Source organism: Physeter macrocephalus, chromosome 19 (assembly GCF_002837175.3).
Source record: "Physeter macrocephalus isolate SW-GA chromosome 19, ASM283717v5, whole genome shotgun sequence".
In the NCBI taxonomy this organism is placed as follows: domain Eukaryota; kingdom Metazoa; phylum Chordata; class Mammalia; order Artiodactyla; family Physeteridae; genus Physeter; species Physeter macrocephalus.
Window position 1 is genome coordinate 74,643,401 of NC_041232.1, and position 21,609 is coordinate 74,665,009.

At 36.9% G+C, this 21,609-nt stretch overlaps 1 protein-coding gene across 5 annotated transcripts in view; it reads right to left on the reverse strand.

The window, feature by feature from the left end:
- The window catches only part of PIGN (phosphatidylinositol glycan anchor biosynthesis class N), a 113,608-nt gene that overhangs the window by 19,621 nt on the left and 72,378 nt on the right, over positions 1-21,609 (reverse strand). For 4 of the 5 annotated variants that reach the window (XM_024133951.3, XM_028480277.2, XM_028480276.2 and 1 more), the window contains 7 exons: positions 18,702-18,804; positions 16,943-17,029; positions 13,817-13,872; positions 13,446-13,521; positions 11,632-11,705; positions 7,997-8,039; positions 5,432-5,484 (listed from right to left, as the gene is read on the reverse strand). In XM_024133951.3, the coding sequence (XP_023989719.1) occupies positions 5,432-5,484; positions 7,997-8,039; positions 11,632-11,705; positions 13,446-13,521; positions 13,817-13,872; positions 16,943-17,029; positions 18,702-18,804 (492 nt within the window). Of the gene's footprint in view, positions 1-5,431; positions 5,485-7,996; positions 8,040-10,979; positions 11,105-11,631; positions 11,706-13,445; positions 13,522-13,816; positions 13,873-16,942; positions 17,030-18,701; positions 18,805-21,609 lie in introns of those variants that run through there. The other variant, XM_028480278.2, reaches the window with a different exon arrangement.

Below are 21,609 nucleotides of genomic sequence, written 5' to 3' on the forward strand. Positions count from 1 at the left end.
CAGCAGTGAATTCCACCATTCTGTCTTCCAGGTCATTTATCCGTTCTTCTGCCTCAGTTATTGTGCTATTGATTCCTTCTAGTGTAGTTTTCATTTCAGTTACTGTATTGTTCATCTCTGTTTGTTTGTTCTTTAATTCTTCTAGGTCTTTGTTAAACATTTCTTGCATCTTCTCGATCTTTGCCTCCATTCTTTTTCCGAGGTCCTGGATCATCTTCACTATCATTATTCTGAATTCTTTTTCTGGAAGGTTGCCTATTTCCACTTCATTTAGTTGTTTTTCTGGGGTTTTATCTTGTTCCTTCATCTGGTACATAGCCCTCTGCCTTTTCATCTTGTCTGTCTTTCTGTGAATGTGGTTTTTGTTCCACAGGCTGCAGGATTGTAGTTCTTCTTGCTTCTGCTGTCTGCCCTTGGTGGATGAGGCTATCTAAGAGGCTTGTGCCAAGTTTCCTGATGGGAGGGACTGGTGGTGGGTTGAGCTGACTTTTGCTCTGGTGGGCAGAGCTCATTAAAACTTTAATCCACTTGTCTGCTGATGGGTGGGGCTGGGTTCCCTCCCAGTTGGTTGTTTGGCCTGAGGCAGCCCAACACTGGAGCCTACCTGGGCTCTTTGGTGGGGCTAATGACAGACTCTGGGAGGGCTCACGCCAAGGAGCACTTCCCAGAACTTCTGCTGCCAGTGTCCTTGTCCCCACGGTGAGCCACAGCCACCCCCTGCCTCTGCAGGAGACCCTCCAACACTAGCAGGTAGGTCTGGTTCAGTCTCCTATGGGGTCACTGCTCGTTCCCCTGGGCCCCGATGCACACACTACTTTATGTGTACCCTCCAAGAGTGAAGTCTCTGTTTCCCCCAGTCCTGTCAAAGTCCCGCAATCAAGTCCCGCTAGCCTTCAAAGTCTGATTCTCTAGGAATTCCTCCTCCCGTTGCTGGATCCCCAGGTTGGGAAGCCTGATGTGGGGCTCAGAACCTTCACTCCAGTGGGTGGACTTCTGTGGTATAAGTGTTCTCTAGTCTGTGAGTCACCTGCCCAGCAGTTATGGGATTTGATTTTACTGTGATTGCGCCCCTCCTACCATCTCATTGTGTCTTCTCCTTTGTCTTTAGATGTGGCGTATCTTTTTTTGGTTGAGTTCCAGTGTCTTCCTGTCAATGATTGTCCAGAAGCTCGTTGTGATTCCAGTGCTCTCACAAGAGGGAGTGAGAGCACGTCCTTCTACTCTGCCATCTTGGTTCAGGGCTTCCCTTTAATTTTTATCTGAGTCATACACACAGTATTAAAAAAGCAAAATAAGGGAGAAAGGCTTACAATGAAAAGTAATACCCCTCGTTCTTTCATACCCACTTCTCAAGCAACCACTCTAACTGCTTCCCTTTTTAGACCTTCTGGTGGTTACCTCCTTGACGTGAATTAGTATCTTTATATTGCTGCTTATTGATGCATCAATTTAAAACATCATTTATTAAGTCTCTGCTAGGCAAGAGGAGGAGTTGGCTGACTTATACCATACACTACTCGTGTCAATTTTAGGTAGTTATTTTAGTTCTTCTATTTTTCCTTATGAATCAACTTTGAAGTATAATTTATATATAAGAAAATGGAACCATTTTAAGTGTCCGGTTAAATGAGTATTGTCAAATGATGCACCCATGTAACCATCATCACAGTCAAGACGTATAACACTTCCATCACTCCAAAAGTTTCCACATGCCCATTTATAGGCACGCTTACCCTAATTCCCAGGCCCAGACAACAGTTGATCAGCTTTCTGTGACTATAGATTAATTCTGTCTGTTCTAGAATTTTACATAAATGGAATAATACAATATGTACTCTTAATGCACCTGGTTTCTTTTACTCATTAAAAAATTTTTAAGATTCATCCATGTAGTTGGGTTCATCAGTCGTTCATTTTTTTAATTAATAAGTAGTTTTCCATTTTATGGATATAGCATAATTTGTTTATCCATTCAAGTGCTGATAAACATCTGGGCTGTTTCCAGATTTTGGTTATTATTAATAAAGCTACTATGAAAATTCCTGTACAAGTCTTCTGTGTACATATATTTTCCTTCTCTTGGGTAGGTATCTAGGAATAGAATTGCTATTCTATTCAGAATAGCAATCAGAGGGTAGTGTTAAGTTTTAAAGAAAGTCTTGTTTTCCTCTAGGTCTAACTCACATATAGGATAGTTGCCAGTAAGTTGTGGGTATGTAATAAAAATTGCTATGTCATGTTTTAGGATTAGCAGGAGGGGTGCCTGCCTCTGCCCTTTGGGCCGGGGTGGAAGGAAGCTATGAATGCTAGAGTGGAGGACAGTTTTTCTATGAGGTAGAAGCACATGTGTCACAGCAGTGAAATTCTTCACATCTCCTCAGCCTCTTTCCAGGTGTCCTCTGGTTTTTCCCTGGGAGTAAAATGCAGAAAGTAGTACTTCCTGCGTGGGGATGAAGGAAGGAGGAAAGAGGGCATGGAGAGCTCACTGGTACCATCACTGGACTGAGAGACATGCAGTTAATCCCCTTCCTCACTCCCGTGCTCCATATTACTGTCTGACTAAGTCTGGAGCCTCTGGGCTTCCCTGTTCCTTTGGCAGCACTCACTGATAGATTCTGGGCTGCTGCTTCCTGTCTTGGATTATCCATCTTCTAGGAATTTGTTGAACTCACATTTGCTGATGGTCATTTTTCTATTCTCTTCACTTTTGCTGGGTTTGTTATTTTATTGAAGACTTGGTAGAGAGGAGAAAAATGATTATCTTTGGTCTGTGGTCCTCACCCAGAAATCAATGGATTTGATTCAGTGCAGACGTCTAATACTAAATCTTACCACCGAACCATCCCTGGCCAAGCTCATCAATGACCCACTGTTTAAACCAATGCATGTCTTTATGTCTTCTCCTACTTACTCTCTCTGTAACATCTCGATAACCTCCCTCCTTCCTGAATGTTCTTTTGATTTCCACCCCACTACTCTCACCTGGTTTCCTCCTGCCTTTCTGGCCACTTCTTTCAGCCTCATTGCCACACCTCCTGTTCTCTACCCGTAAATATCAGTGGTTCCTTAAGGTGCCATTAGATCTTTGCCTTTATTTATGCTACACATTCTCCCTAGATCTTATGACCCAATGTGCTCTTCTAAATGCTACTCTTGCAGTGTCTAAACAGTCCCTCTCCTGACAAGCCTTCCCTTACCCTGCAAGGCTGAGGTAGGGGCCCTGACCAATGTCCCCACAGCACCCAAGAGACTATTCTAGAAATTCTCACACTGCACCATATTGTCTGCTCATGAGTCTGTTTCCTCCTCCAACCTTAAGCTCCCTGAGAGCCCGAGAATGTGCTTTTCATCCCCAGCAATTCACCTGGTGCATAGTGGGTGATCAATAAATATTTGCCCTGTTGAATTGAGATCATAGATATTTAAAAATGCTTTGTATTTTATGCATGTTATTACTGGTAATAACAGTGAAATTTGTACTTTGAAGAAAAAAATCTGCCAAGTAAAGATAAACCTCAAGCAAATCAGAGAAAATCAAATCCTTAATTTGTGTAATATAAATTAATGATGCTGTGCAGAAATTAATGATGCACGTCTTCATGTGAGAATTATATCCTCTTCATTCCTTCACACCTCTTTAGAGCCAAAACCAATATAAATTTCTCCCATCAAAAAGTCTCAAACATGTTATAGCAGCATTATTCACAATAGCCAAAAGGGGGAAACAACTCAAGTGTCCACTGATGAATGAATGTGTAAACAAAATGTGGTCTGTACACACAATGGAACATTATACAGCCTTCAAAAGGAAGGAAATTCTGACACATGCTATACCATGGATAAACCTTGAATACATTACGCTAAGTGAAATAATTCAGTCACAAAAGGGCAAATACTGTACAATTTAATTTATGTGAGCTACCCTAGTCAAATACATAGAAACAGAAATTAAAATGTTGGTCGCCAGGGCTGGTGGAGATGGGGAATGAGGAGTTTTTTGCAAGATGAAAACCATTATGAAGATGGAATGATAATGATAGTTGTACAACAATGTGAATGTCCTTAATGCCACTGAATTCTACACTTGAAAAGGGTTAAGATGGTAAATTTTATATTATGTATATTTTGCTACAGTTAAGAATAAAATAAAAAGTCTCATATGTAATAATGCTATATTTTGTCAGAATATTTTCCAAACAAAATTCTGACCTATGTTTAAAATGAAAATAAATTAATCAAATTATGGAGCGAATAAGGAGAGGTATCTCAAATACAAGAAACACTATGAAGGATAAAAAAATAATGATAGTTTCCATTTATTGGAGCTTATTTGATGCCAGGCACTGTGCTAAATGCTTTAGATGGATTAATTCATTCAAAATGACAAGAGACAGAGAGAGATTGGAGACGTTAAGTCACTTGCTGACAGTCTCACGGCTAAAAAGTGGCAGAAATAGATCAATCCCAGGAGCTCTGGCTTAAAGCCCACACCATGACCTACTACCTACCTGGACACTTTGGGATCAGAGGGCTGGTGAGATGGACACATTAAAACTTTCCCTAAGCTTCAAACTTAAGAGACTAATGAAAACAAAATTAATGACCTATGGAGTACCCTCTCTGTGCCTAGCACACAAGGAATGAAAGAGAGTCAAATCAGCTGACTATCAAGGGAGACAGACCTCTCTATAAATAACAAGGCGGTACAAGCCTGAGCTGCCTAAGAGGTAGGAACAAAGGAGAGGACTTGTAATCGAGTACCTCACCCAAACCTACACAATTCCTGGCTGAACAAATACTGACTAAAGGAAATAAAATTAGTCTCTAAAAATGTATTCTATCTCTGAATGCATTTGAAAACAAAAAGGCAAAAGGATCAAGCTTGCTTTCTTCCCCTCAAAGAGAAGAAATTTAACAGATTATGGCAATCATTGACTTTCAAATCACAGTAAAGCGGAAACTGACTTTTTGTTCAGATTATACTTTAAATAACGATGTTATAGGTATCACATGTTAACATGTTCCCATATTGAAGATTCTAGGAGGCATACGATGATTACATGAAATGCAAACTGCCACAGAAAATTCACACTGCAACTCGAATAGTTTCATTGTTCTCGAGAGAGATTGAGAGATTATGAGAACTCAGACACTGGAGTGATCCACCCCAGATTCAAGCAGTTTTCCTTGTACCTTCCTGCTGTTCTGCATTTCTTTCAGACTTAACATCTGTCCCCACATCATCCCAAGGAAACACCTGATAATGTGTTAATGCCAAGAACTGGAGGGACGTGTCTCACCTCCAGAGGTTTAAAATAATTGCTACTTGCTATGCTTACTTCAAATATCAAATTGAAATCTTCTATACTAAGATACCAAGTTACTATTTTTCACTGCACTCTGAACAATTCTATGTGAATATATACTATACCTTGTTCCAATATCAAGCCAGCTGCCATAATCTTTGATCAAGAAGAAAAAATGCTGTAAAATAAAACAAAATATGGCTTCATTAAAAACAAAGGCTATATAGATTCAGTCTAAAAGCAACTTTGTGTTAGGATTATGTCTTTCAGATTTCTGACTCCTCAGAACCACTATCGGACTGGAATCAATAAGAATTCGCCCTTTATTGAAATTTTTGCTTGGACTAAAATGAGCAATAGCTTAAAAGCCAGAAACAGCATTACCATTCAATCATATAAGCACAAAAGTGACATCTTGAATAACTAGAAAGAAAACCCAGCCAACTTTCATAAAAGACACTAAGTATCGATAATACCAAAGACTGCAGTGAAAGGAAGCCGTATCATCTATTCACCAGCAAACATTTACTGATCACCTACTATGTGCTAATCACTGTGTTAGGTCCTGGAGATAAACTCTCTTTCAGGAGATTTATAATCTAGTGACTGATTCAGTCAATTTATCAGGCATGTGTGTGTGTGTGTGTGTGTGTGTGTGATGAATGTTATGATTGGAAATACAGGCAAGTACAGGAGCACAAACGAAGAGGCACACACCCCAGCTGGGGTAATAAGGGAAGGCTGTCCCAATAAAAAGTCTAAAAAGCTAAGTGACAAGTAAGAGTCAGAGGAAAGAGGAGGTTGGAGACATCTGGGGAGAAGTTTGTTTCTGACAGAGGGAGTAACCTTTATAAACATCAAGAGTCCAGGTAGAGCTTGGCAGGTCCAAGGTGAGGCTGGGGTAGAGGAAACAAGGAGGGAGAGGAGAGATACAATGCCAGTCAGGTAAGCAGAACTTAGACCACACATGGCTCTCTAAGTTAAACTCAGCAGTCTGATTCTTCATATAAAATTAATCAGAGAATTTAAACTCTCTTCTGTTAACATGTCTTTGTCTATTGGCCACTTTGTGAGCAAAACTGAAAGGTAATTTGTTCTAACATTATGTGTGGTCAATTTCAGAAATATATCCAGTTCAATACAACATAAAAATGTTCTCATCTGAATCAAGTGACTAGGAATCTGATTTGGGAAGTTACCCTAACAGTCGTCTCTCAGCACTTCCAGCATAAGATGTTGTGTAGTGAAGAATTAACCCTATCTAAAGAGAGGTCTGGCCTTTACCTTCAGCTACTAGGGGGCGATTACTAGGCTCTGCCTGATAGGAATATTTTGCCTGGGGGACCTCAGCCACTGGACAGTCTAATAATGTGATTTATGTTCAGGGCTTTGGGCTGAGTGTTATCAGTTCTACCTCTAGAAGGACTGGAGATTAAAGGTTAGCCATGGGAACAACATATGATTGGGCTCCAATAAAAAGCCTGGACATCGAGGCTCTGGTGAGCCTGGCTGGCAGTACTCCATGTACACTGTCACACATCACTGCCGGTAGAGCATGGCTGTCCCAGCTTCACGGGAAGAGTATGGCCAGACCTCCACATCTGGACCCCTTCTGGACTCTGCCCTCTGCATTTCTTCCCTTGGCTGATTTTAATCTGTCTCCCTTCCCTGTAATAAGCCACACTTGTGGATATAACAGTCTTCAGTGAATTCTGTGAGTCCATCTAGTGAATTATCAAACCTTAGGGTAGTTTGGGGAACCCTCCTGAACTTGTAGGTGTAAAATGGGTTCTTTTTGTTAATACATTACATACTAGAGGCCCACCTACCTGTTCCGCACTAGAACTCATTATTAGAGCTAGCATCTTGATAACATCATCCCACTCTGTTCCCTCTTTCCTTCCTTCCCTTCCTCCTCCTCTCTTTTTTCCCTTTCTTTTTCAATCTGACAAAAAAGTAAAAAAATCAGCATTTCAAGTAGGAAAATGGTATATTACCTAAACCTAAAGTTAGCTTTTTCTGTTAACTTCCTATGGAAGTTTCATTTCAAATACAATGTACCACTGAAGACTATGTATAAAGTGACAGATTCTAATAAATCAAGTTAGAAGATTTCTGACACTCTAAGAAGAGCACTCTTACCACATTATAGGTCATAGAAAAAGAAAGTAATTTATGTGTAAATTATGCCAGCACTTATAACTCAGTATCTAAAGAGTTCATGTACAGAAATGCATTCATATTTCACTTGATTAAATCAACTAATTGGGGGACTTCCCTGGTGGCAGAGTGGTTGAGAATCTGCCTGCCAATGCAGGGGACACAGGTTCGAGCCCTGGTCCAGGAAGATCCCATGTGCCACGGAGCAACTAAGCCCGTGCACCACAACTACTGAGCCTGAGCTCTAGAGCCCATGTGTCACAACTACTGAGCCCACATGCCACAACTACTGAAGCTCACACACCTAGAGCCTGTGCTCCACAACAAGAGAAGCCACCGCAATGAGAAGCCCGCGCACCGCAATGAAGAGTAGCCCCCGCTCACTGCAACTAGAGAAAGCCTGCGCACAGCAACAAAGACCCAATGCAGCCAAAAATAAATAAATAAATAAATAAATAAATAAATATATAAATCAACTCATTGTTTAGCTTGTCAATCTTATTTATATTGAATATCCAGTAATGCCTTACCAAAGCCATGATGTCTGATATGTTGATAACCATGAGAAAAAGACTGGAAAAAAAATAAAGAAAAAACACGTGTAATACTGCAGACACATTTTAAAAGCACATTAAAATCAAAATGAGAATAATCAAATAATATAACATTCTGTTATTAGTATTTCTGCTTCTGAAAATATTACATTTGACAAAGGCTGTTTTCACATTATCATGGACTACTGTCCCACAGTGATGGGCTAGACTTCAAAATGTTATTTAACACTTTGAATATTTATTTCAGTGGTATGAAAGGGACATGATAGAGAACAAACGTATGGACACCAAGGGGGGAAAGCGGCGGGGGGGTGGGGGTGGTGTGATGAACTGGGAGATTGGGATTGACATGTATACGCTGATGTGTATAAAATTGATGACTAATAAGAACCTGCTGTGTAAAAAAAAATAAATAAAATTTTAAAAAAAGGACATGAATTATGATTTTTTAAATTAAAGTTTTTATTTTAGATAATTATGGATTCACATGCAACTGCAAGAAATGATATAGAGGGAGCCCATGTACCCTCTGCCCAGTTTTCCCCACTGGTAACATCTTACAAAACTATAGTACAATATCACAACCAGGATACTGACGTTGATTCTGTCAAGATACAGAATCTTTCCATCATCACAAGGATCCCTCATGATACTCTTTTATAGCTACATCTATCCTCCTCTTGCTTACTCTTTGTCTAATCCCCAGTCCCTGGAAACCACTAATCTGTTCTCTGTTTCTATAATTTTGTTATTTCAGGAGTGTTGTACAAGTGGAATCATTTGAGTCACTTATAACATTTTGGGATTTCCTTTTTCACTCAGCACAATTCTCTTGAGATTCATCTAAGGTTCTGTGTGTATCAATAGTTTGCTCCTTTTTATTGCTGAGCAGTACTCCATTACACCACAGTTTGCTTAACCATTCAAGCACCAAAGGACATCAGGGTGGTTTCCAGTTTGTGGCTATTACAAATAAAGCTGCTATAAACATTTGTGTACAGTTTTTGTACAAACACAAGTTTTCATTTCTCTAGGAAAAATAGCCAAGTGCAGTACTGGATTATGTTGTTTGCGCAGTTTCATAAGAAACCGGATAACTCTTTTCAGAGTAGTTGTACCATTTTACATTCCCACCAGCAACGTCTGAGAGCAATTTCTTTGCATCCTCCCCAGCATTTGGTGATGTCACTATTTTTTATTTTTTGCTTCTTCACCATTATTTTGTCAGTTATAGATTTTACTCTGGGTGGTTTTACCTTTTTACAGTGTTATTTGTTGTTGTTTCTACCAAATCTAATTTTTCCTGGGTCAAATTTTAGTGCTCTATGGAACCAAAAGGGGGACGTTCTTAAGTCAGTCTTGTGTATAAAAGAAATGTCACAATGTGTAGTAGTAGCCATTTCCAGTTTTATTTTGTGCTGATAACTTCTACCACTAATTTAGCACATATGTTTTCAGTTTCTATTGTATGCCAGCCACTGTTCTTGTTGCTGGTAAAACATTGGTGAACAGAGCCTACCATCTACTCAGGGAGACAAATAATAAATAGAATGTTTGTAATAACAATAAAAGGTCAGGTGGTGTTAAATGTCAGGAAAAGTCGATTGATCGGGGGAGACCTCGATGAGGAGAAGACATTTAAGTAGAGACCTGTGTGAACAGAGCGAACCATGAAACTATATGAGTAAAGAGTACTGCAGGTAGAGAGAGTGTGGAACGTACCAAGGGCATGAGGTGAAAACGTGCATGGTGTATTTGAAGAACAGCAAGAGGGTCAGCTTTAAGCAGAGTGTCCTAGCACAAGAGTTGTGGGAAATAACGTTGGAGAGATAGATATGCAGGGGCCAGATCACATGGGGCCATTTAGGCCATACTTAGGACTTTAGAATTTTTCCTAGTTGTGACAAGAAGCCATTGGAAGGTTTTAAAGGCTCCTCTGTCTGTTGTATGGATAATAACTGTAGAAGGACAGGAGTAAAATCAGGGAGATCAGCTAAGAGGCCCCTGAAGATGACTGATGATAGTGGGTTGGTGGAGGTGATTGAAAATGTGAATAGAAAGAAGAGATGATATCAGTGACATGTAGCGAGTGGATATGGCAATGAGGGATGGATGGACTTGGGCTTGTGTGACGGATTAGAAAAAGAAAACAGGATGAGCAGCTAGAGTTCAACAGGAAGAAAGGTAATTGCTGGGTTCAATGCACAACATATTAAGTTTGAGGGGTCAGTGTTATATTAGGGGGGAATGTCAGTGACTTGTAAAAGTTTAAAGGTCAAAAGAGAAGACATTTATAAAGCCACAACTTTGTCATCTTTGCCTCAGTTCTCTCCCTTTGTATTTAGTTTTTCGTTGTAGAAAAACTAAATACTAAACGAACAAAACTAAAACTCTCCCTTTGTATTTAGTTTTTCGTCGTACTAGTCTCAGGTTAAAATTACTACACGCACACACACACACACACACACATACACGCACACACGCATACATATACACACACATTTTGATGAGCCTTCTACTTCTCAGCCCACATATCCCCAGCTCTTCTTAAACTTTAATTAAAAGCCCTTCTAAAAACTTGCATCTGTTAACAGAGATGTGAGAAAGTACATGTCACTTACTAGTTTTTTTTAAAATTGCATCTAAGTATCTTCTATGTGGTATTGACAAGGTACAAATGCTTTTAATGTTAAATTCATGTAAATATCCTGCAAAAATATACTAAATTAGTCTAGAAATGAGATTTCTACTATTTTTAAATAGTGCAAGAAAACCTTTTTATTTTTATTATTATTATTATGGCAAATACATAATAATATGCTACACTTGGTTCTAGCTTAAATTCATCAAGAACATGCAAATTTATGCTAATATTAGTTATTTCTTTCAGCATTGAATATTCCAGTTTGATTCAAGAATAACAAAACTGCTAAGAAGCTACACATTTATCTCAAGTGTCTTTCAGAGAGGCTGATCAGTCCTGTGCTGATGACACAATTTCATTGCGTCAAAAAATCAAATAGTTGAGTTGACAGCTTCTCTTCCAGCGTCTTGATTGCTTAACACTGACTGCTCCAGAAATTCCTAGAAACTCAGAAAGGATACTTCCCATTCCATTTGCCAAAAGTGTAGAAATCAAGACTAAGAAACTATGTAAATTACTGACATCTAGAAGTTAATTTCAAGCCATGTAAAATGATATAATGTTAACACATTTGTCTAATACACATTTAAGAAATAATCCAAAAGAAAACAGAATGATATCCCTTGGAGTTTGTAGGCACAGTTATATCTACAATAAACAAGTTATTAACTACAAGAATTTAACGTTTACATTTTATAGTTTTCTAGGGGGGCTCCTCTCTAACTTGAATAATATTCTAATAACATTTTATTGTTGAGAAAGCATATTATTCTGCTAGAGGCTCTAATCAACTAATTTTCTCTCATGACAACTGAATTCTGACTAAAAGTGTGAAACATTTTTTTCTCATTTTTATAATAAATCTATGTTACTGTGTCTTAATAGCAATCACACAAAATACCTTCAAGTGTTAACTCTCATTTCCTAAAAACTAACAAATTCAATGTTTCTTAAACATTCATCTTACCTTTTTGATGATAACTGGGTAGTTAACTGAACAGCTTCAAAAGCACACATCACAAGAGCAAAGGGGATTAAAATCTGTTTAAAAGAACAACAAATGATGCCATGGGTAGCTGTAGCATTTGAAGAAATATTTCAATTTCTCAAAGTTTGTCTGTATTAGTGAAAAGCCAATGCTGAAATAAAACATGATACCAATGACATATAGAACAGCGACGAAACGGATTTAAAAATCCACATCAACAGCATTTGTAGTGTAAAAGATAACAACAAATATTTCAAATAAAGCCTATTCCAAATTTTTGTTCTATTTAACTCAGTATAATAATTAATGACCCAAATCAAATAAACTATGGAGCCTGATGATTTGATTCACAGATCCCTGAACTCATCTGGTTATTTGATACTACAACTCTATTAACATGATTTAGCAGCTTTACCATTGCTTGCTGTTGTTTTATTTTAGTACTAATTTATTTCTGATTATAAAATTCATACTCTGTAAAAAAAAATGGAGAAAGGTATAATAAAATTTACACTGGTTGAAAAATCTATAATCCAGAGGTAACAGTGTTAATATTTTGAGATACTGCTTTCCAATGACCAATTAAAAAAAAAATACACACACAATGTTTAAACAAAGAGGGAAGGGAGAAAATAGGGAAAGGAAATGATGTTCAAAACTGCATAAGACTCTTGTTCAAGCGAAGGCTACATGTAGTGAAGGCTACATGACTGAAATAGAGGTCCAGGAGAATTTTCACTTCCAGCCACATCAGTCAAAGAAAGTGACCAAATATATTACGTCAGTAAAGCTTACTGAATTAAGCTGGAGATTATAAATCTAGCATTTAGTTTAAACTTCTGTTTTTCTTTCTTTTTTTTTTTTTGCTTGTTTTTAATTAAAGGCCCATGACCTTTAATAGACTGAGAAAAGAACAACTACCTTTAAGAAAAATGTAAATAAAGATTAGGGAAACTATTAATACACATTTCAAAATAATTCAATAGAGAATGGGACATGAGAAAATGAACATCTTTTTTAACATTTCTTAAAATTACATTTGTATTAGTGCAGTAACAAAAAAAAAGGATATTAATCCATTAATAAACACATACTTTTAACAATTATTACTTATGTGATCTGAATAGAAGGCAATCAGATTTTAGGCAGATATTAGTTCCTTTATTTAAACAAATATATACTAAGTACATAAAATGTGCCAGGCACTATGGTAGAGGAATAAGACAAGCTTAATGATCCTAGAGAAAAAGGGAAAGAACATGAATTACATTCTATTGGAGAGTCTGAACCCCTGGAAAGCTGATAATTTGTCATTATCTTAGAATCCTCAGTACCCAGCTGGTGCTGATAAGCCTTCAATGACATATTTATTGAATGAATAAATCAGTTCTAAGTACAGGGATTATGAGAAAAGATGATAACATGTTGGCAGTCTCGGGGGTGGGGAACATCAGTTCGGGGAGCCTTTGATCTTGAGGGGCAAGGCAGTTTTGATCCACCCTTCACTTCCCACAGGCTTTAATCACCTTTGATAGGACTTCCTAGGACTAACAGACTCTCTACTTTTTTGAAGTTAAATGGGCTTAAGAGTAAAGTAAAAAGATTAACTATATTTTGGAGTAAAAGCTAAAGTGTCCGACTTCCCATTCAACAGTGTCTGAGAAGGTATCTTCTTTCCATGCGACTTAAGTCTGTCACTTTATAATCTTAATGTCACATGTTACATAATCTTAATTGTCACAATGAGTTCATAATCTTATTAATCAGTATCTTAAGAAAAGAAGAAAACCAACCTTCCACATCATCAGGGCTCCCATCATGTAAGGACTAAACACGGTCAGAAAGCAATAGACAGAGGCAAGATCAAAGCTAAGGAATCAACAAAAAGAAAAAGGAGTTTAGAATTCACATTGTAACTTTAAAAGAATGTTCTTCTAAAAAGCATGTTTAAACTAATTTTCTGAAATCTACTCTTACTAAAGCACAAGTATACATTGTCTCAAGAACTATTACAAAATCAGTAAAACGAATGAGATAGACTTGTATGTGCCCATACATACCAATTTTCAAAATACATCCTTCAGTGTAAAAAGCAAGGTACAGAACAAAATCCCTTTTTGTATTATTTTCTGGTTATACATATGCTGTTTTTATTTTAAATTACCTGTTAACAGAAGCTATATTCCCAGTTCCAAAAAAGGCTGTCATTAAGAAGAAAACCTAAATAGAGTTAAGGAAATGCCAAAACAAGTCAGAATTCATAAAAGTTCTTTTTCATTGAGAAAAGATATACCTATTCTACCATGAGGGTAATTTGCTTTTCTACTTGTACATTTGATCATAAATTGTTGTAAATGAGTGTTCCATTGTATCTCCTTGTGAATGCATTTGGAAAGAACCAGACTGAACAAGCAATGTACTAAGGACAAAGAGGCCTGGGAGGTCATCCTGACTTGTCACTAGTAACCTTGGGAAGGTTACTATTTTCCTCTCCTCTAACATAAACAGTTGGATTATTGTTATTTGTAGTTGGCTGCTAATGATTTTTTTAAAAAGCGATAGACATTTTCAGCTGAAATACGATTTCATTTCATACATGCTCGCTGTGTGCCCACTACATGTGAAACGTGCCAGGTTCTCTGAAAGGCCTAGGAAGAAATAAGATATCATGTTTTAAAATAATTCAATAGAGAATGAGAAAGAGTAAACATCTTTTTGACATTTCTTAAACTTATGTTTGTAATAGTGCAGTAATAAAAAGTAGGTATTAATTATATTGGGGTCTAAGAACTTACTGCTAGTAAAGTATTTAAAATAGTGCCTGGCCCACTGAAATGGCTCGATAAATGTTAGTTACTTTATTATCATAAATACATACACAAAAATGGTACAGAAACACTAAAAAGGAAGTATGAATCAAGACAAATTTCAGTGAAAAAGTGGCATTTGCATTGGTAACTTGAGCCTTAAATATATTCATTGTTCCATGCATTCAACCAGTCAACTAACCAACCAAGATTTATCATCTAGTACATGTCAGAGGCAGAGCTAGGCACTAAGAATATAAATATAAATAAAATAGTTTAAAGTGCTCATATGGTGACTAAGATTATGACGATATGTAGAAGTATATAAGATGAATTTAAAGGTAAACAGTGGGAAATAAATGATGTAGTCAAGGACTTCCCTAGCGATCCAGTGGTTAAGATTCCATCCTTCCAATGCAGGGGGTGCGGAGTTCAATCCCTGGTCAGGGAACTAAGATCCCATATGCCACCCAGTGCAGACAAAAAAAAAAAAAGATGTAGTCAAGAAACAGTAAACAGGTGTGATAGAAGCTGAGGGTTTATTGAAGGGCACAGTGAAAGATGAAGCAAGAAATATAGATTGGTGGCATATTAATAAAAAACCTTGAACTTTATTGTGGAGACAATGAAGAGCTGGCATGAATTTTAGGTGAGTAATATAAATAAGACATACCAATAACAGTGAGATATTTGGATCAGGGATACAAATAATCAGAGGCAGGAAACTCAGTTAGGAAGCTATTTCAGTAGTCTATGTTGGGGACAATGAAAGTCTGAACCAGTGTGGTTAGAGTGGAAATGGAGAAGGAGGGGAGACCATGGAACTTTAAAACTGGACAGGGAGTTGTTAAATATGACTAGTTTGATGCCCTGGGTAGCTGGGAGTATGGTGATGCCATTAAATGAGATGAGACCTGGCAGAGAGTGATTTTGGAGAGGGGTGGGCAGTCATTAGTCAGTGTTTACATATATCTGGTGATGCCTAGCAGGATGTTGGACATATGACTCTTAAGGTCAGAGACGTCAGGGCTGGAGAAGTAGATCTTAGAGTTTTTTGTACAGAGGTGTTAGTCAAAGCTATAGGAGAGGATGACATTACCCAGGTACAATTAGAGGAGAAGGTTAATGATAGAGCTTGGAGAAAAACATACATGGTTCAAGAGAAAAAGAAGAGCAAGTTTCCACGAAGGAGAATAGAGATGGTGTAAAAAGCTGAGAAGAGAACCTGGATCATGTGTTGGATGTCAAGGGAAAAGAAAGAGAAAAATCAATTGAGTTGAATGTTATAAGAGTGGTCAAGTAAAACTGAACAGATTAGACTGTGCAATCAGGAAGGCCCTGCAGACCACGAGAGGACAACTTCAGCAGAGACATTTGACAAATATTGAAGAGCGACTATGTGCCAGGCACTGGTCAAGGCTTGAGGATACAGTACATAAATGGGGAGGAAATGGTAGCAGCAAGGAGCTTGGTAGTAGACACAAAGGACAAGATGAAATTATAATATAGGGAGATGCAGGGTTCAAAGGAAGAAGTGTTTTATTAGTATAGGCTGAGTGGAAGGAATCTGCAAAGACAGAAAGCAAAATTGAGAGTGAAGGCAAGAGGTAGAGGAGAGAATAAGAACATTTATTTTCTGGACCTATAAGGTCCAGACTCCACCACAGTAAGTTCAAAGGAAATAGCTCCCTATGAGTTTCTTCAACCCAGTCAGCCAGCCTTCCCAAAGTGAGACTTTATTCTGTCACATTGTCTTTCAAACTTCTAATACAAATAACTTTCACACAATATTGCCTCTGATGTGATCCAAAAACCTTGTGAGACAGATGTTATATAACATGAGTATAGTATAAAATACACATAAAAAGATACAAACCAAACTCATAATAGTGGTTTCTTCTGGATGAGGGAAATTAGTTTGGAGTTGGAAGTTGAAAGGAGACTGTCTTTAGCTGTAATATTTTAATTTTTAAAAATGTGTGACATATGTGACAAAATATTAGTTGTTGATATCTTGGATGGCAGGAATACACATATATACATTTGTTTGTTATATCATTCTTTTTTTTTTTTTTTTTTTTTTTGCGGTACGCGGGCCTCTCACTGTTGTGGCCTCTCCCGTTGTGGTGCACAGGCTCCGGACGCGCAGGCTCAGCAGCAATGGCTCACGGGCCCAACCACTCCGCAGCATGTGGGATCTTCCCGAACCGGGGCACGAACCCGCGTCCCCTGCATCGGCAGGTGGACTCTCAACCACTGTGCCACCAGGGAAGCCCCTGTTATATCATTCTTTATGCTTTTCTATAGTTTCAGAATTTTTTTGAAGTGTAAACTATATGAGAAAATTATGGTTGGGAGGGTGGTTAAATGGCCTCCAAGGTAATACCACTACCAAATGACAGGCAGAAATTCCTCCCACTTCTTCTTACTCCATTAAATGGGAGGTTGCAGTGCCTTAAAACAGAAGTCCATAAAAAGGATACAAGGAAAAAGGCCCTACGGATGTCATCCAGATAGAGGTCTCGAAACTGGGTTATATCAGTTTTATAGGTGAATTGGACACTGGAGACCTGTGAGATAAGAAGAAATTTATAAATGCACAATAACAGTTCGCTTACTTCTACCCTCAAAAGCAAACTTACTGTCAAGGTTACAATAGCTAGAAAGATAACTTGTACTGACAAGAAAACAAACAAAAACAAATAAATCTTTTCCTATAGCTTAATTTCACCTTAATAACATCTGCCGAAAGGTAAAATATACTGTTAATAATATACTGAACAGAGTTGTAGTATTGCCATATGTGTAATAAAAGTGAGAATTGGGCTTTTTATTATCCTGTATAAATGCTTCACTTTTAAATCCCTATATAATTTTTCCCTTTTCTAACATCTGATTTCTCAGTGTCCCGATCTTCTCAAACTCAAGTATGGTATGATATTAAAAAGCATGATAAATTAAATATTTTTCTGTTTTTTTATTCTTCTGTTAACTCATTTCCAGAGAAATTATTTTCTCTCTATAAAAAAGCAAAATATTTCTGTCCTGGTAAAATAAAAAGCCTCTCAATTCCAACATGATGGATGCACTCTTGCTTAATCCCCCTTTTTCCACAAAAGAAAAACTCATGGATAAGTTTAAAGGGAGATTTTCCCTATCTCCCACTTCCCATGTAATTTTCTGTTAAGTTCTTAGGATGCTTTAATCCTCTTTTCTCGAAAATGACATATCTCCTTTTAGTTAAAGTATAGAATTTAAAAAATAACACAATAAACCTCATTTTTAATTTAATAATATTTAATTATTAAAATTTTGAATATTTAATACTAAGGACAGTCTGACCATTTACTTGAATCTGATCAAAACTTCTTTTCAGGTATTGTTTTAATATTTAAGAACTGAAAGTTAAAAACCAGTAATTACTCAATATACTTCAATAAAGTTTCTTCTTTATTGAAATTGTTTATTCTAAAACATCAAGTACTCTTTGTGAACTCAACTAGAACCAGTTAAGGATGAATCAATGGATCAACTATGAAGGTATTTTCCTGCAATATTTCTTTTATCTGACCTCAGTAAAATTGTAAATATTTTATCACCAATTTCTTATAATTATCTTCAGTTCTGAAATAAAGACAAGAGACATCCATTAACTCTCTAGCTCAGCATGATAAAGGTGTCCTTAATATCTGGTTGGCTTTTAGCCAATTCAAAGTATATTATGTTGAATAAACAGTCTAAGATTTGGACTGAGGCCACGATAACTAAGGTGACAGAAAAAGCATTTTGGATTAGAATGACTAGAAAGAGAAAAATAACACTGGAACACAAATGTCACTTTATGATCAAATTCATAAATTGAAGTGTGACAACATAAATATTATTCCAACGAAAATAAATTGAAGGAAAGAAAAATTAGATGTGAAAACAAAGGAAAACGATTATGAACATTCTTTCTCCTGTAGTCTTTCACCTATATTAATGTTTTTTTGCATCAGAGATTCTCAAATAATCTCTAAGAAAAGCCCAACCCATATAATGCCCATGAAACAATAAAATCATGCTTTTCTATTGTAAGTGAAAAATTTCCTTACAAACTAATTGTTTGACTTAATTATTAATGCCTTAAGTACTGTAAATTTTTAAGTAGAATTTTTGATGAAATAACATTGCAACCTCCTTATAGGATAGAGAATATTCTAATATTTTTAAATAAATGCAAGAATGATTTTGACAAGCTACCTTCTGTTTACAGGAAACAACAGATTGTGGCAGGGTTTCTTGTTCCATGTGTATCCAGACAAACATCAAACATGACAATACTAATGGGAAGAGAGCTTCATACCTAAGGGGTGAGGGGTGTGAGGTGGAAGTGGGAGGGTAGAAAAGAAAAAAACATTAAACAAATAAAGATGCAAATTTATAATACTAATAGGTCTTTCTCAAAATTAAAACAATCTTGATAATACTTCTAAGTTACAATATCACAAAATTTAAATTTTTTAGGCTTTCCAGAAGAAAGTAGGAAAGGAAAGTAACATTTAAATATCAACTCTAACACCATTTTTTTGAAATTTATCAGATCTTTAGATCATTACATGTTTAAAATAGTAGAGATATTTAAAATTCGTTCATGAGGTAAATGACAGAAATACACAAAAAAGAAGAAAACATAAGACAAAGGTAAAAAGACAATTCCTGAGTTAATGATTAATATACAGAGAAGAGAAAGACAAACATCCTAAATTTTTTAAAAAATGGGTGCAATACGGGAGTATAAACCTCTCAAAAAGAAAAAATAAGCCAATAAATCCATAAAAATGTCTGACCATATTGATAACTGATTTAGAAATTTAAAAGTAGATGCCATAGTCACTTATAATATTTACCCATATTAAAAACATATCAACAAGAGTATAATGAAAAAGGAACTCTCATATTCTCTACATAGGAATAAACACTTCCTCGAAAGCAATCTAATACTATGCATCAAGGATCTAAAAAATATTCATATACTATAATCTAATAATGTTACTTCTAGAAATTCACCCTGAGAAAATAATCAGACATATGCACTATGAAGACGTTTGTTACAATATTGTTTACAGAAGAGAAAAACAAGAAAACAACTTAATATCCACAGGGGAGTTTAGTTAAATAATGTACAGTACATCTTTAGGCTGGCATATAATGTGGACATTATAATGTGGACAAAGGAGAAATGTTCATGAGATAACGCAGTGACAAATGCTTTTCCTAATCCTTTTCTGCCCTAGTTTAAGATAAGTGTTTCACCTTTGTAATCCCCAAAATACTCTGCATATGATAGTAGTTATCACACTATTTTAATCACATGTTTATTAATATTCATTCCCCACTAGTTTGGAAAATCTTTAACTGGGTCAGTCTTGTCACCACTACAGGTCCCCCTCATAATAAGTATTTGTTGACTGGAAGTTACAAAACAAAATCAAGCAAACCAAACTGAAACAAAAAAACCTGTATTTCTCTTTCAACTTTTTCAACTACTGAACTCTATTCCATATTGCGCTATTTCCTAAACATGAGAAAGCAAAAGAAACAAAATGCTTTAAACTCTACCACCGATCATAAAACTAAAACACTGAAGATCAGGCAGAAGAAAACATTCAGATTTGAAAAAGCATACACAAATCACTTGGTATATAAGATTTAGGACACCCCAGGATATGAACAGACAACACACATGTGAGAAAATATTATTAGTAAAACAAGTGCAGAAAAATGTATCGACACAAAGCTGCACTATTTTTGGCCTACTAAAATAGCATTGGATATTCTTATTTAAAAATGAAAATACCAGGGCTTCCCTGGTGGCACAGTGGTTGAGAGTCCGCCTGCCGATGCAGGGGACACGGGTTCGTGCCCCGGTCTGGGATGATCCCACGTGCCGCGGAGCGGCTGGGCCCGTGGGCCATGGCCGCTGAGCCTGCGCGTCCGGAGCCTGTGTTCCACAACGGGAGAGGCCACAACAGTGAGAGGCCCGCGTACCGCAAAAAAAAAAAAAAAAAAAAAAAAAAAATGAAAATACCAAATACTGTGAAGGATATGATGAAGTAGGTCCCCTCATAGGTTTTTGGTAATATTATAAGCTGGCACTGTTCTTAAGACAAAAGTAAAACAAAATTCATATTTTACGGCCCACTTATACTACAACTGAGAAATGAAAAAAGGAAATAATCTAACTATATAAAAGGCTTATGCATAAAAACATAACTCAAAACATTATTTATGATAATAAAAACTGGAAATAAAGTGACCAAAAAATACAGGAAAGATCAAGGTGCAGCCATGTCATAGAATATTAAAAATCTATTAAAATGATGGTTAGGAAGCCTATAAGCCAACTAGGAAAATGCTTCTAAAATAAAGTAGAGGGACTTCCCTGGTGACGCAGTGGTTAAGAGTCTGCCTGCTAATGCAGGGGACACGGCTTCAATCCCTGGTCTGGGAAGATCCCACATGCCAGGGAGCAGCTAAGCCCTTGTGCCATAACTACTGAGCCTGCGTGCCACAACTACTGAAGCCCATGCCCCTAGAGCCCGTGCTCCACAACAAGAGAAGCCACCGCAATGAGAAGCCCGAGCACCACAACGAAGAGTAGTCACTGCTCAACACAACTAGAGAAAGTCCGCATGCAGCAGCAAAGACCCAACACAACCAAAAATAAATAAATAAAAAATAATAAAGTAAAAATTTAAAAACATAAAAAATAAAATACAGCAAAGTAGAAAATAAAGATATAAAATAGTACATGGACTATGGTTAATACTGTGTTAAAAAGATAAATACAGAGCTAAGACTGGAAGGAAATATGTCAGAACATCAATAGGAGGGGTAGGGTTAATAGATGATTTTTCTTCCTTATTCCTACTCTTCAAAATGTGATTATACTATGTTTACAATGATTAAAAAAAATTGAAAAAGAAAGGATTAGAATTCCTGTATCCTAGCCATTCTTGAAAATTTAGTTCAATTTCCACATGAGTCCTTGATGGCACCAGTTCAACTCCCTTACCCAAACCCTGTCTCTAGTCATTCTTTTTTTTTTTTTTTTTTGCGGTATGCGGGCCTCTCACTGTTGTGGCCTCTCCCGTTGCGGAGCACAGGC